Source organism: Thamnophis elegans, chromosome 15, assembly GCF_009769535.1.
Source record: "Thamnophis elegans isolate rThaEle1 chromosome 15, rThaEle1.pri, whole genome shotgun sequence".
In the NCBI taxonomy this organism is placed as follows: Eukaryota; Metazoa; Chordata; class Lepidosauria; order Squamata; family Colubridae; genus Thamnophis; species Thamnophis elegans.
Genome location: NC_045555.1, coordinates 48,291,043 through 48,307,119, shown reverse-complemented (window position 1 = coordinate 48,307,119; position 16,077 = coordinate 48,291,043). Strand labels below are relative to the sequence as shown.

The 16,077-nt window shown below is 38.9% G+C and overlaps 1 protein-coding gene across 2 annotated transcripts in view; it reads left to right on the top strand.

Moving 5' to 3' along the window:
• ADGRA1 (adhesion G protein-coupled receptor A1) overlaps window positions 1–16,077 on the top strand; it is a 324,929-nt gene that overhangs the window by 250,405 nt on the left and 58,447 nt on the right. For both annotated transcript variants that reach the window (XM_032232081.1, XM_032232080.1), the window contains exon 15: window positions 14,575–14,702. In XM_032232081.1, coding sequence (XP_032087972.1) covers window positions 14,575–14,702 — 128 coding nt within the window. The remainder of the gene's footprint in view (window positions 1–14,574; window positions 14,703–16,077) is intronic.

The window sequence follows — 16,077 nt, the reverse complement described above, 5'->3', positions numbered from 1 at the left end:
TCAGATGTCCCAAAGGTGCCTTTTCAAGAGGCAACTAGACTTTCTTGGGGGTTTTCTAAAGACATTTTGCTTCATGAAGAAGCTTCTTGGATGAGAAGCGAAAAGGCCTTCAAAGAAAAAACTAGAAAGTCCAGTTGCTTCTTGAAAAAGCACCTTTGGGAGAACCATGACTTGGATGACTGAGAATCTCCTTAGTCATTACCCAGACTCGTGGTGTCTTCTCACTATCTTTTATTTCATGGCCCAAATATCCATCCACAGTTTTTCCTCATTACAGCTTTTCTTATTTAAAACAACTTTTACCCCAGAGAAGCTAAACATCCCTTGTTGTTTGATAAGATTTATGAAGTACTTGGATAGAATAATTCCACTGGAGAGGATAATGGAATTATTGCTTTCCGCTTTGTGTCCAATGTTCTTTTTTTTTTTTTAAAAAAAATGTTCCCTAATAATAATACAGTCCTTGCAGCCACGCTAAATCTTTATTCTTCATGGTTCCTTCTTCTAGAAAGGCATATTACCTTGCCAACTACTAATATTCATGACCTCTAGAGTCTCCGCTAGGAAATAACATCTGAAAACTTCCTTGTTCAAATGTGCTGATGTGCAATTCCACTATTTTACATACTGTGGTTTTTTTTAAATCTTTGCTTGCTTTTCCCCCCCTCTTGGGACAGAACGGGGAAGCTGTCAGATCAATAACATTTAATTATCATTAAAATAGAGCCAAGATTAATTAATTATGCACTGGTATCAGTGCCTTACATACCAAATGAAATCAAGGATATTTTACTATATTCTAACACATTACATGACTGAGGCATAATTGCTTGATATATGTGAAATCAAGACCACCCTTAAAATAGAATTTGGTGTTGTAGAAGGAAAAAAATAATAATTAAAAAAAATAGAATTTGGGCTGGTTCTACATAAAAAAGTACCTTTAGGAGCCGAGGTGGTGCAGTGGTTAAATGCAGCACTGCAGGCCACTTCAGCTGACTGCTATCTGCAGTTCAGCGGTTCAAATCTCACCGGCTCAAGGTTGACTCAGCCTTCCATCCTTCCGAGGTGGGTGAAATGAGGACCCGGATTGTTGTTGGGGGCGATATGCTGACTCTGTGAACCGCTGAGAGAGGGCTGAAAGCCCTATGAAGCGGTATATAAGTCTAGCTGCTATTGCTATTTAAAAACTTGATTATTGATGACCCATAGTAAAAGTTGAGATATTGGGAAAGGCACAGGGAATTGCCTTTCATAGGACTACTTGAGCATGATATAATTGGGTGGGTGGGTGGGTGTGCACGCACACACACACACACACATACACACACACAACTTGCATTCAGTTAAATGTCCAATGTGTCCTGACATGAGGTTTTATAAATGAAAGTTATTCTTTTCTACTTTTTGTGTGTTATCTCCCCCTAACATATTTATTACATCAATGATAGTTTTCAGAAGCCTTATTTTGCTACAGGAACAGATGCAGAAATATCAAGGAAGTGTTACACCTCCAGCCACCAGCTTTTAGACAGCAGAACCAGTAATAAACAGGAAGGTCACCATCCTTTTTGTGAGCCCCATGGGCTTACATTTTTTCTGCTAAGATAGGTGCTCCGCTGGGCCTTTTCTAAGTATTCATCAAGCACAAGTGTCATCATAATCAAATGCTTATAATTAAAATTATGCACAATGCCTTCTAAAGCTTCTCCATAATAAAATTAATTCAGAGATTCTTTAGAACAGAGGCAATGAAGCAGTCCAGTGGCTCCCTAGATTTCAAAGCTTATTTTGTAAAGACCAAGGCAGATAGTTTCTTTCCCATACACACATACATTTTACACACACACACCTTTTTTTTAATATAAGCGACATTTACTGCAGCATTGAAAATTCCTACGGGCAGAGAAGATTGCAAGATGAGAGCTTGTTTGTTCTAGCCAGATGTGTCAAGCCATTTCTAAAGCAAATTATAGACAACCTATTACCCATAAATAGAAATAAGTGGCAGCATCTTATATTGGTTAAAAATGTGGTGTGAACAAGGTGCAGCGTTCATTCGGCGATCTCAAGAAATTAACTCTTATTTGAAAATACATTCCAAGTGTGCCTTTTCCCTGATCCTCCTCACCCTCCTGTGATCCCATTCCATGTTTTTCTCTTCAGCATCGGAAGCGATTTATTTTCACCTTTTCCCTGGGAAGATCCTGCAAGTGGAATGTTGACTCAACGGCTTAGCTGTCTCTCTCTCAGTACCCGAAGTTAGTTAAGGAAGGTTCAAGTTGCTCTTTAGCAGGGAACGAACAAGAAGCAAAGTGTTTTGTTTTACCTGTTACCTTTTGTGGGAAGTGGGAACAAAGGGAGATTTGTTTCTGTAGGACTTTCAGCAGCTAAGAATGAACCAGTGTCATAGCATTCTGAAGAATAGCTGGTAGGAGCATTTAGCCTTGTTGAAAGCATGTTGGAATAGAGTTGTTTAAATCTTTTATAAAGATGGTAAAGAGAGAAGAGGCTGCTTAAACGTCTAAAACAGTGGTGGGTTCCGGCTGGTACAGCCCAGTACAGCCACAGCGGTAATAGTCGGGAGCAGAGGCCACTGTACCAATATGGTGGCTCGTTTGGCCCACCCACCCACATGCAGTGCCTGTGTGTTGTGACTCAGCAGATGTCTTCTGTGAGTCTTTTCAGGATGCAAGATTAACACTGCAGCTGGGGCTTGTGAGTGGCGTGTTCTGGGGATTTAAAGGACGGATGGTGCCACGCCTTAGTTGCAGGAGTCAACGTTCCTTGGTTCGTTCAACATTGATTGATCATCAGTCGTGGTTTATGTAAAATACACTTGGAGAAGTGCATTGCTTGTAAGAGTTGTTTTGTATTCTGTTATCTGCTTGAAAGAGACTTTATTCCTGTTTATTTTTGGGCTCGTAGCCAGTTTGAGCCGAGAACTGATAAAGAGAGTTCCTTTTAAGTTTGTCTGCTTGCCATTTGTTAACGAGCCGAGAAGGGGGGAACAGAACACTGTGTGACCTTTGACGAGCAGCTGGGTATTGCAGGGGCGGTGGAGTGCGCATGCGTGTGCAGTGCATGTTAGGCGTGTGTACAGCACATGTCCAGCATGTGCATGAACAGACCACACACAGCACACTGGTAGCGATGGTAGGAGCAACCCACCACTGGTCTGAAAGCAAAGAATTCCATATAGGCAAAACAGAAGACACGCTGCCTGTTCATACCGCCTCACTAATGTGGAGACTCTAAGCAGGCTTTCCTCCCATGTCTGTACTGGATTGAGCAAGGCAGTACCAAATATCAACCAATGCTGTGCCTTTTAGGGTTTCATGGGTTACCGCCAGCATTTTGAGTTGGTCTTCAACGCCTTCTGGTGATCAGTGCAGTGTGTTTAGTAGAGTGTGACTCCGAGCTGAGGTGGCGCAGTGGTTAGGGTGCAGTACTGCAGGCCACTTCAGCTGACTGTTATCTGCCGTTTTAATTTCAGGCTGATATATCTACTTATACACACTTATGGACACGTTTTGCAGGAAAAGTAAGGGGCAGTTGAGGAATTAATTATTTATCTTATTGCTAATCAGATTTTTGAATAATTTGAGAATATTCTGGGTTGCTTAAAATAGCAGTATGTTGGTCCAGATGCACTACTAGCAATATATAAAGCTTCCAAAATAATTAGAAATTATTGGAATGTGTTTTACATGATTCTGTGTCTATGCATTTTTTATGAACAATGTAAGATTTAACATAAAAAATATTGGTTATTCTTGATGTGGGTAACAGAATAACAAAGCAATGGCTGATAATGTTAAAGATTGTTCTTGTAATGTTAAAGTGAGATTAATTTAAACAGTTACTTTTTTCATTTATCGGTTTCCCCAGAGAACATTTTTAAAAGCCTTTAAAAGAGCTAAGCATTAAGTTAAAATATGAAATGTGAACTGGAGAAAGAGACTTATTCAAATTATAAGGGTTTTACTCATTCCCTGGTTTGGACTTAATATCCATAAAGTTTGTTAGTGTTATGTTAAAAGTGGGAAAGTATTTTTGCATCATGTACTTGAGCGTGATGTGAAGAATTATAAATTCTTCAAGTGGAGGAAAGGGGCAACAAGAAATAAACAAAATGTTCAGTGGAAAACTCTGGAAAAGAGAGAGGAATCCAAGATTTATACTCTTAAAATGAGGAGGAGGATTTTATCCCACCTTTTTATAGTTAAGCCAAAGAAGCAAACATGCCTGCCTCATATTATAGATATTTCATTTCTTAAGGGCTCTGGAAAGTTTGTTTAGTATTATTTCATGTGATTAAGATTTAATTATTTGTGTAAATAGTAGGTTGAAATATGGCTTCTATGCTACAAAATATCTTCTTGTCTCCCCCCCCCCCTTTGTATTTGTTTTGGCATTTTTGATGGGCCTCCCTCCCTCCCTCCCTCCCTCCCCCCCTCTCTGAAGCAACCTTAAGAATGGCTCAGAATGCTTTTGAAGAACTGAGGAGTGGAAGCAGGATTGTGATCAGATTGCCCTATAAATGGCCTACTGATAGCCCTACTTTTAAGAAGCTTGCATTAAATATTAATCTGTGGGAGCAACCCTCGGTGCATTGTTACTTCAGATGCACTCATTTGCAACGTTAAATCGTAACTCCTACAGTTACTGTTCCTACAGTATGCTGTTTACGTGTAAACCCATGAAAAACCACAATGTGATAAATAAACTGGGTGGGTGGGTAGGTAGGTAGATGGATGATAGATATCAGATAGATAGATAGATAGATAGATAGATAGATAGATAGATAGATAGATAGATAGATAGATAGATAGATAATAGATAGAAAGATGATAGATAGATAGATAGATAGATAGATAGATAGATAGAAAGATGATAGATAGATAGATGATAGATAGATAGATAGATAGATAGATAGATAGATAGATAGATAGGTGATAGATAGATAGATGATAGATAGATAGATAGATAGATAGATAGATAGATAGATAGATAGATGATAGATAGATAGATAGATAGATAGATAGATAGATAGAAAGATGATAGATAGATAGATAGATAGATAGATAGATAGATAGATAGATAGATAGATAGATAGATGGTAGATAGATGATAGATAGATGATAGATAGATGATAGATAGATAGATAGATAGATAAAGATAGATGATAGATAGATGATAGATAGATAGATGATAGATGATAGATAGATAGATAGATAGATAGATAGATGATAGATAAAGATAGATGATAGATGATAGATGATAGATAGATAGATGATAGATAGATAGATAGATGATAGATAGATGATAGATAGATAGATGATAGATAGATAGATAGATAGATAGATAGATAGATGGTAGATAGATAGATAGATGGTAGATAGATGATAGATAGATGATAGATAGATGATAGATAGATAGATAGATAAAGATAGATGATAGATAGATGATAGATAGATAGATGATAGATGATAGATAGATAGATAGATAGATAGATAGATAGATAGATAGATGATAGATAAAGATAGATGATAGATAGATGATAGATAGATAGATGATAGATAGATAGATAGATAGATAGATAGATAGATAGATAGATAGATGGTAGATAGATGATAGATAGATGATAGATAGATGATAGATAGATAGATAGATAAAGATAGATGATAGATAGATGATAGATAGATAGATGATAGATGATAGATAGATAGATGATAGATAAAGATAGATGATAGATAGATAGATAGATAAATAGATAGATAGATGGTAGATAGATGATAGATAGATGATAGATAGATGATAGATAGATAGATAGATAAAGATAGATGATAGATAGATGATAGATAGATAGATGATAGATGATAGATAGATAGATAGATGATAGATAAAGATAGATGATAGATAGATGATAGATAGATAGATGATAGATAGATAGATGATAGATGATAGATAGATAGATAGATAGGTAGGTAGATAGATAGATAGATAGATAGATAGATAGATAGATAGATAGATAGATAGATAGATAGATAGATAGATAGAGTGGGCGGCATACAAGACAAATAAACTAAACTAAACTAAACTAAACTAGATGCTCATACGTTAGAGGTCCTCTTTTTGTGTCTTGTCACAGGTATGGATATAGCCTGAATTGTAACTTTGTTCTTTCCACTTGGTCACTGGTCAGGATCCACCACCAATATTCATGGCCTATTTTCAGTGCCAATAGTTTTCTTTGATGTAGTTCAATGAGCTTCATCTTCCATCTCTAGCTTCAGCTTTGTGAGGAAAGAGACAATATGATGCTATGGGTAAAGTGCTGGACAAGAAGGGGAGTCCACTGAGTGATTGAGGCAATAAATTCTCTTGGCCCGAGCTCCCTCACAGGACTATGATTTGAAGCATAAGGGAAAGGAGCCCTATGCATGCCAATTAAATCCCTGGATGAAAGACAAGATATAAATCTGATATATTAATACAGAAAGAGACTGAAGGTGGAGGCAGACGAAATGCGGTTAAGATTCCTACAGGTTCTTTTCAGAGATGAGGAAACAGAAAAGGCAATAACTCCATAACAGAGGGATAGAATCAAGATCACGTGTAATGTTAATGCCACTTTATAATGCCTTGATAAGATCACACTTCGAATGTTGCATCCAGTTTTGGTCGCCACAAATGAAAAAAGATGCTGAGATTCTGGAAAGAGTGAAGAGAAGAGCAGCAAAGATGATTGTGTGTCTAATCACTCTTGACCAATAAAGGGTTTATTCTATTCTATTCCACTCCATCCATGACTGGAAGCTAAAATATACAAAGAATGATTGCAGGAATAGCAATAGCAGTTAGACTTATATACCGCTTCATAGGGCTTTCAGCCCTCTCTAAGCGGTTTACAGAGTCAGCATATCGCCCCCACAGTCTGGGTCCTCATTTCACCCACCTCGGATAGGATGGAAGGCTGAGTCAACCTTGAGCCGGTGAGATTAGAACCGTCGAACTGCAGATAACAGTCAGCTGAAGTGGCCTGCAGTGCTGCACCCTAACCACTGCGCCACCTCGGCTCCTCAGGTATATCTGGTGAAAAGGATTAGAGATGACATTATAGCATCATGTTCCAATATTGGAACCAATATTTAAGGGGCTCCCACTAGGAATAAGGGGTCAGCTATTATCCAAAGCACCTGAAAGCAGAATAAGAAACAATGGATGGAAACTAATCAAGGAAAGGGCCAACACAGAACTAAGGAGAAATTTCCTGACAGAACAATTAATCAATGGAAAGATTTTCCTTCAGAAGTTGTAGATGCTCCAACAATGGAGATTTATAAGACGAGATCGGACAACCATTTGTATGAAATGGTATAGGGCTTCTCTGCTTGAGCAGAGGGTTGGACTAGAAGACCTCCAGGGTCCCCCAACTCTGTTATTCTGCTAAGAGAAGGGGAGTGATACCATCAAAGTTATAACCCATAAATAAGGTAACAAAATTGGACATAAAGCCGCCACAGACTTTATACATTCACAAATCAAATCAAATTTTGTTGAATTAATTCTTGTTGAGGATTTAAAGAGTTTTTGTCGGGGGGTGTAAATACTGGCTGCTAAGGGAGTACTTGCTATTACTGACAGGAATGAGCTTGGAGACAGAATTCTTACTCAAACTGTGCTGCTGCTAACATGTTAGCTTGAAGAGGACAGAGATGTGTGCGTTGTCAAATTTTCACTGCAAATTGCAGAATCCACAGGTCTTGGCATTGTCTTCTTAATGAGCAGAGAAGCTAGGAAATGATTCTCATAATGTATGACAATGCAGAAAACAGCTCATTTTCATTCATCTTTTCCCCCCATTATGGAGTCTAATAATTTTGATCCATTAAAGTAATCCAAGAGATGGAACTATTTTATCAGAGAAAATATCTTCAAGGGTTCTTAAACGTGGGATTTAGATTTCAAAAGATCTGTGAACTTGGATGGAAAAAAAATACATTATTTTCAATAATCTATGTAGGTAATAATAAAATTACTTATGGTCTGTAGACTTCTGCCAGGTGACCTGGGACTGGTCACTTGCAACCCTAAGAAAGACTCAAGGGCAGATCTTGTCAAGAAAACTTCAAGGATTAGTCCAGGTGGTGGTCAGGAGTCAAGATATACTCAAAGGCAGAGGGAGGGAGGGAGGGAGGGAGGGAGGGAGAGAGAGAGAGAGAGAGAGAGAGAGAGAGAGAGAGAGAGAGAGAGAGAGAGAGAGAGAGAGAGAGATTAATATACAACATAAATATTATGCCTCCAAGAAGGTATAATCATTAAATCAATATGCAGTATATTACATATCTGTTTTTTAGTATTGTAATAACTAGCTGAGTATATTTGGTTTTCCTTTGTGATACAAGCTACGTACATGTATTTTATTTTCTGCGTATATATACATTTTTCTGCAAAGGGGTCTGTAGGTTTCACCAAACTGAAAGGGGTGCAGGGCACAAAAACATTACGAAATTCTGCTTTAAACCTTTATTTAAAATAAGGGCCCTTGCAGGGAGATGCTACTCTGATTTACACCCCGCTGAAATTTAGATTAGAAGACAAAAAATTGTCAGCATCAAAATCTAGAGTCCTTTTTGCTTCCTTTCCTGTACTTTTAGACGTGAATTTTGAAGATCTTTTTTTTTTTTAAGGAAAAAACTGTAAGGGTATCACAGTTTGTACACAAGCCAATAAATTATGAAATTTCTGCGTGCAACTGAATGAACGATTTGGCTTAAGAGGAGATCTGAATGGCATTTGAAACAGACTGGAGAAATGTTTGGTCAGGAAATGAAATTAACTTCAGTGATAGAGCCGAGGTGGCGCAGTGGTTAAATGCAGCACTGCAGGGTACTTCAGCTGACTGCAGTTCTGCAGTTCAGCGGTTCAAGGTTGACTCAGCCTTCCATCCTTCCGAGGTGGGTAAAATGAGGACCCGGATTGTTGTTGGGGGTGATATGCTGACTCTGTAAACCGCTTAGAGAGGGCTGAAAGCCCTATGAAGCGGTATATAAGTCTAACTGCTATTGCTATTGCTACTATTCCTCTTAGCAATATGAATATATGCAACTACCATGCAGTGTTGTTGAAAACTGCTCTCAGTATAAGCCAACCAGTAGTAGGAATGTGATTATTTGTTGGGTGGCATTGCAAGTTGTAAACCACTCAAGAGTTTGGCTTACAATATTCAGTGTCAGCTAGACTGCAGAAGAGTCATAAGCCACTTCCTTCCAAACTGCAGCATGAAGAAAATGAAATAGCTTTCAAAGTTACACTAATAGTCCACTTTATTGATTAATCAGTTGACCATGTCAAAAGCAGGAGCATCAGCCACAGTAAAATACAATAAAAGGAGATATGGAAAGATACCATGAAATGCGATTTTAAAAAAGGGCTAAGGTAAGATAAAAGAGACTATAATATAGTAGATAAGATAGAATAAAGATGAAAGAGTAAGATAAAATAGTATAAGGTAAAATAGAATGCAAAGTTATATAATAAAATGAAAAGCTCAAATCCAGTGTGTGTTTAAGTAAATTTATCTTTGCATAGAACTTCGGTGTGTTCTGATGTTGTAATATAGTTCCTTGTGTAGGTGTGTGTCACCCATGGCCCAGTTCATACCAGGGCATGCGGAGCCACGCTGAACCACACAGGAGAAAACAAACCCCTAGAACGCCATAACATCCTGATAGTGCATAACATAACATTCTGAGATGTGCCCTACCATTGACGTCCAGGATTTGACCATATATAGACTGAGCAGTAGATTAGAAATTGTAGTTTGACAGGCTGTTTTTAAGCACATGCTATTGCTCCACCTGCCTTTGTCCTATCTCAATAGAAGGGGCTCTCAGACCCCCAATCTGGGTTGCCTCATCCCGAGAAAGATCGTGTCCTGTCTTTTCTCCACATTGGCCTCATGGACGAACCATGGGAACGTTACATTCTATAGAGCATATTTCTATGCTTTATAACTATAGGCCCTAACTATAAGCTTAACAATTCTAAAGATATGTTTGTGCCATGAAGAAAATAGGATGATCTTTTGTTGGGATCCTTGAATATGGTTCTGGCAAGTCGGGTTTATAGAGACTGAGCCCTTGCTGGGGCATACAATCGACAACGTCTTCTATTTCTGAAGTGTGACAAACACATGTCCCCTCGTTGAATGGAATTATCCATATTTGATCATAGAATCTAGCTGCTCCCCTGGAAGTTATGCTAGCAGAGCTGTTGTTAAAATGGTTCTCTTTATACTCTTGCATCGCGTCAATTTTAAAAGGAATTATTCAGACAATGAGATCATTTTCTCTGCCTTTTCTGTATTATGTCTCTCAGTTTGTTTTTCGCCAGTTTTTTTGGGGGGGAGGGGGGGAAGTAAAGTGGGAAAGTAGCACAAGGACAACTCCATCAATTTGGCACCTTTGGAGTGGAGGTTGGAAATACATCCATGAAAACGGACTCTTGTCACTTTTCCTTTTCATCACTACAGTCCTATTTTGATAGCAGGACAATACATAAAATAGCAGTTAGACTTATATACCGCTTCATAGGGCTTTCAGCCCTCTCTAAGCGGTTTACAGAGTCAGCATATCGCCCCCAACAACAATCCGGGTCCTCATTTCACCCACCTCGGAAGGATGGAAGGCTGAGTCAACCTTGAGCCGGTGAGATTTGAACCGCCGAACTGCAGATAGCAGTCAGCTGAAGTAGCCTGCAGTGCTGCACCCTAACCACTGCGCCACCCCGGCTAGTCATAACAGAATGTTAAGAGATGGAATGAAATTAAGGAGGGCATGTTAAGATGGGAGAAACTGCGGCTCAATCGGAAGAATTTTCTATGATACAAATGAATATTTTGCCAAGGGTGATGTTTGTATTTCAAACAATACCCGCTTGGATAACTGATGTAGGAGCCGAGGTGGCGCAGTGGTTAGGGTGCTGTACTGCAGGCCACTTCAGCTGACTGCTAGTTTGGCAGTTCTGCAGTTCAAAACTCACCGGCTCAGGGTTGACTCAGCCTTCCATCCTTCCGAGGTGGGTGAAATGAGGACCCGGACTGTGGGGGGCGATATGCTGACTCTGTAAACCGCTTAGAGAGGGCTGAAAGCCCTATGAAGCGGTATATAAGTCTAACTGCTATTGCTATTGCTATGATGTACCATTTAAATAATGGCAGACAGATATATCTGAGTTTGTATGGCAAGGGGAAAAGCTAAGATAATTATAAAATTCTTCAAGATACAAAGGAATGAGGAGGAGTGTGACTGTGTAATTTGAAATTGTATTTTGCTGCTTAGATTGGGTGAATGAGTGGCTTTTACTGAGTAAAGAATTTAGGCATGCTCTGAGATTCAGGTAACATAGTTTTCTGTTCTGACCCCCCTCGTCCCACACCAACACACATTCCGAGCCAAAGATAAGTTATGGCATTTAATTAACAGACAGACAGGTCCTTGGCAGCAAACCGGCACAGACAAGCTTGGGCAGCAATCCAGCACAGATAAGACTTGGCAGCAATCCAGCCTGCCAAGCTCACCATAATGTTCTTCAACATTAGGTCCTGCGTTGATTTCTGCCAGAGGGGCATATGCACAAGCAGTCCTTTTACAGTCTGGAGAGGAGCCTAATGGCCACCAGCTGAGTGCAATTACCTCCTGTACTTGCGCAACTGTTCCTGACGCCTATTAGCTCTTCGGTGCCGGGAATCCAGGAACAACTCATTGCTGGCGTCCGCTCACTCTCCCTTGTCTCCTCCCCTCTGGTCCAAGGCTCAGGCGCCTCCTGGTGGCCAACCAGTCTCTCTGCGCCCTGCTCGGAGTCGGTACCCTGTCCAGGGTCCTCCACATCCTCCAGAGCCGACTCATAGGGCCCCTCGCTGTCGGAGTCTGGTGGCAGCTCCAACGGCTCCTGCTGGGCCACAACAGTTTTCTATGGTACTATAAAGTTTAATTTAACGTAGATTTTAAGAATCATTACATTAGAAGTGCCATATTGAGATTATGGAACAAGTATAATTTCAGACGGTACCTGAAAATGGCTGAAAACTGTTAAGGCCTTTATGGGTCTTAGCATTAAGCATGTACAAGAAACAGTATGTAAAGAAAAATGGTTAATTCATCTAGTAGACTTGTTAGAATAAGAACACAGAGAATATGAGATGAAATCAAAAGAGCAATTGGTTGCAGAAGATTTAGCTTTTAATAGTTTTCACATGCACAGTTAAAAAAGAAAGATTTGAAGGTAGATAATAGGGCGTTTGGAATTGAGCAGTAGAAGACAGATTTTGAAGTTGAACTATGTGCATATGGTGATTGTTAAAATGTATAAACCTTTATTGAAATTAGAAATGGTGAACAATAAAGTCTATTTGATAAAATGGGCTAAGAACTTTAAACGCAATATACTGATGAAAGTGGGAAAAACATACTATAATATAATGTAGGTTTTTCATACAATGAAGTACCATTGGTATATGACTTCAGAAAATTTGTATAGAATGTATAACTTCAAATTAATGCTGGAAAGTTGGACAACATGAAGGATAATTTTATCTTACCTGACGGGCTTGTAGAAAGACAGAGATTTCTGGGTTCAAATACATATGAGAAGTTAAAATATCAACATTGAAACCAAAACTTTTCTTGCTGGGATTAATATACAGCTAATTAGAATACAGTCATGGAAATGTTTATGAATGATTGCTCCTGCAAGACTATTATATATGCAAAGATTAAAATAACTTGAAACACCCTTAATGGAAAAATGGTTGGTGGAGATGGCAAAATTAACTTGTTTGATTAAAGAAAGATCAAAAACTACATTTATCAATGACTGAAAAGCCCTTGTGGACGTTATGAATGAAGAGAAAAATGAACGTGTGATTCATGGGTTTGAAAATAAGAAAGAGTAGCTTTAGGAATAAGGGAAATTATGACGAAACATTAGAGACAGAGAGGAGAAAATATAAATAACTGCTCTCCCGAAGATCAGAAGCCATTTCTTTATAATATTTATTTTCCTTTTTTCTTTTCTGTTCCTTTTTTCACTGTCTATTATTTTTCTTGTATGATTTCTAGTTTGTTAAAAAAAAATCTTCAATTGAAAAAATTAAGGGGTATGTGTATGTTTATCATAGATGAAGTTGGATAATGATTATACAATCTGTGAAATGCAATGAGATAGGAACTGAAAGACCCAACAATGGATTCAAGAGCTGCCTTGAGGGGTTAGCAAAGAACGGCAGGCATATTTTGATGTAAAAATGAAGTCTGGTCAATGTGTTTGAAAAAGATGCTTTAAATGTGTCCAAGCACAAATAAATACCTTCACGTTATTAAAGCAGTTGCATCATTCAAAGAACTGTCCCCACTTTCTTCAGTAGAGGTATTACCTTGCATGCCCTCAAGACAGCTGTGAGAGTTCTGGAAGCAGGGATGTGACCCCTACAAAAGATGCACATTTAATTATATACAGCAAATACTTTGCTCCCAATGATGCGTATTGCAAAACGCCTCTTTGGAATGCTTTACACAGCCCTGAGAATATTAACCATATACTGGAAGGATGTAAAAAAAAAATGTAATTATGTAAGAAATACAAGAAGAATGTATAAAGAAATATATATCTCTTGATATATAAGAAAAATCCAATCTTTGAACCAGTGGTGGGTTCCGGATCCCGTTCCAACCGTTACAGTTTGAACGGGCCTGGCGTCGTCCACATGGACGCACTCAGCATGCACATGCATCTTACTGTCCAGCAATGCCTCCATGACGCGTCAGCTGCTCAGCAGAGCGTCGCGCAGGTGCTGTACACGCTGTGCGCGTGTGCGGAAGCGCTGAAGACTTTAAAGACAGGTAAGGAGCGAGGGCGGGTGGGCCCTCTGGAGCACCATACCGGAATGGTACCCGTGCTCCGGGCAGGCTCCGGTACGCCCGTACCAGGGCGTACCGCCTGCAACCCACCACTGCTTTGAACCCAAGTTTGTACATGCAAGGATAAGATAAGGTTGAGGTAACAATCTCTGTGTTGGCTTCAGTTTCTTTTCCACATGGGGATTCTAGGAACTTATTAAAAGCCATAATCAGTAGAACATGGGGTCTAGATGAGAATGCAAACTCTTTAACCATTGTTTTTGTATCTGAATAAAATGATTTTAAGAACAAGAATAAAATTGTTATTCCTAAGACATTGAGGAGATGATGGTTAGGATTCCTCTTCAAGGGCACAATCCCTAACTTGAGAAATGTGTAGATGAGGGGTGTCCAACTTTGGCAACTTTAAGGAATCTGAACTTCAACTCCCTGAATTCCCCAGCCTTCCACACTTTCTCAGGAATTCTGGGAGCTGAAGTCCACAAGTCTTAAAGTTAACAAGGTTGGAAACCCCTGGTGTAGATGAAGATAGTTGATTGCGAAACGCTAGTATTAATAAACAAAAACCTATTCCCCCAAATCTAATGTTACTCTATGTAGGAGGCAAGTATCTCATTGATTAATTTGTTCCATTTTCCTTCTTTGACAGGATCAGAAGACGGTGTGGCCCCTATCCCAATACCCAGGGGAGTTCCTGCACCCTGTGGTTTATGCATGCACTGCGGTTATGTTATTGTGCCTCTTTGCTTCAATTATCACCTATATTGTTCATCACGGGTAAGAAAAGAGGTGCAGATTATTAACATTAAGTGGATTCACCCACTTCTTTTTTTTTTTTCAACATAAAAAGGTGTGTTAAATATTATAGTTCTCTCCCCCTTACTCCCCTTATTTTTGGAAGAGATTTGATATCAGGGATTTCATAACTATATGCAATTTTCCCATTCCCCACTTTCATAAACAAGTCCTTTAATCTAGCGCAGAAGTATGTGTATGGGAAAGATTGAGGACATCAAGGCACTTTGGATGTTATTTAGAGCATTCTAAGTTTGTTTTCACATGGATGTTTTTTTCTCCCTCCCTCCCTTACATATACAGAGAGGGAGGGAGGGAGGGAGGGAGGGAGGGAGGGAGAGAGAGGTTGGGAAGGAGGGTAGAATGATAGCTGATTCCACTGTCCATTATTGCAAATGCTCTGACCATTTGGAGAAATCTTTTGCTGTTCCGAATGGAGCCGCATTCACCAGTTACGTTCGTCAAGTAATTATATCTAAAGTTTCTTCTCCACTTTGACAGGGCTCAGTGATGGTTTATATAAATACATTAATATTTCTATTCTACTTCTCTGCCTCTTCTGTCAAAGAAAGTGAAGATGGGAAAGATTTCCATAGGTTTTCCTTGGGTATACTTGAATATGAGCAACTTTCACTGTATCTGGATTTTTTTTTTTATTATTCTAAACAATCTAGAAAGGAGCAGGAATCATTTCTTTTACTATTTACTTTTTCTCCAAAATACCCTCCCTAGAACAGTTTTTTCCCCCAAAAGAAAGTGGTAACAGGAGTAGCAGTAATTATTAGAAGAAGTAAAGAGTTAACTTTTTTTGTCTATTTCCTTTACCCGCAACATTTCTTGTATCCAATCATTCACTTGCATTTAGGTTTCCAGTTATCAGTAAGCCAGGAGTAGCTGACCTAACTAAGTAGGTTAAGCCAAACTGAACAGATCAAATGGTGGTTTAGCACAATGTATGAATCTGATCTGCTACTGAAATATTTTTCTTCTAGTGCAAATAGGGATGATGTTATGATGATCTCCCATTTGTGATTTTCTGTATAAATTTTCTCGGATACACAGACTCTCCATCACATAAAAGAATGCCTGACTTTTTATAGTTGCACATGAATATAATTTCATGTGATCAAGTAATTGGCATTGTGGCTGAGCTATGAAAATCTGAATGGGAAGAAACTGATGCTTGATATTTTTGATTTTATTTGCTTTATCAGTTGTACACTATTCTCATGCATGGAAGTCCATATATAACATGCATTTCCTCTAGCTGTACATCTGTTTATTATGTATTTCCTCCAGTGGGTTTTGGCTTGAATAAGTTCATACATGACCCTGGTGGTCTGTGAGCAATACCAAC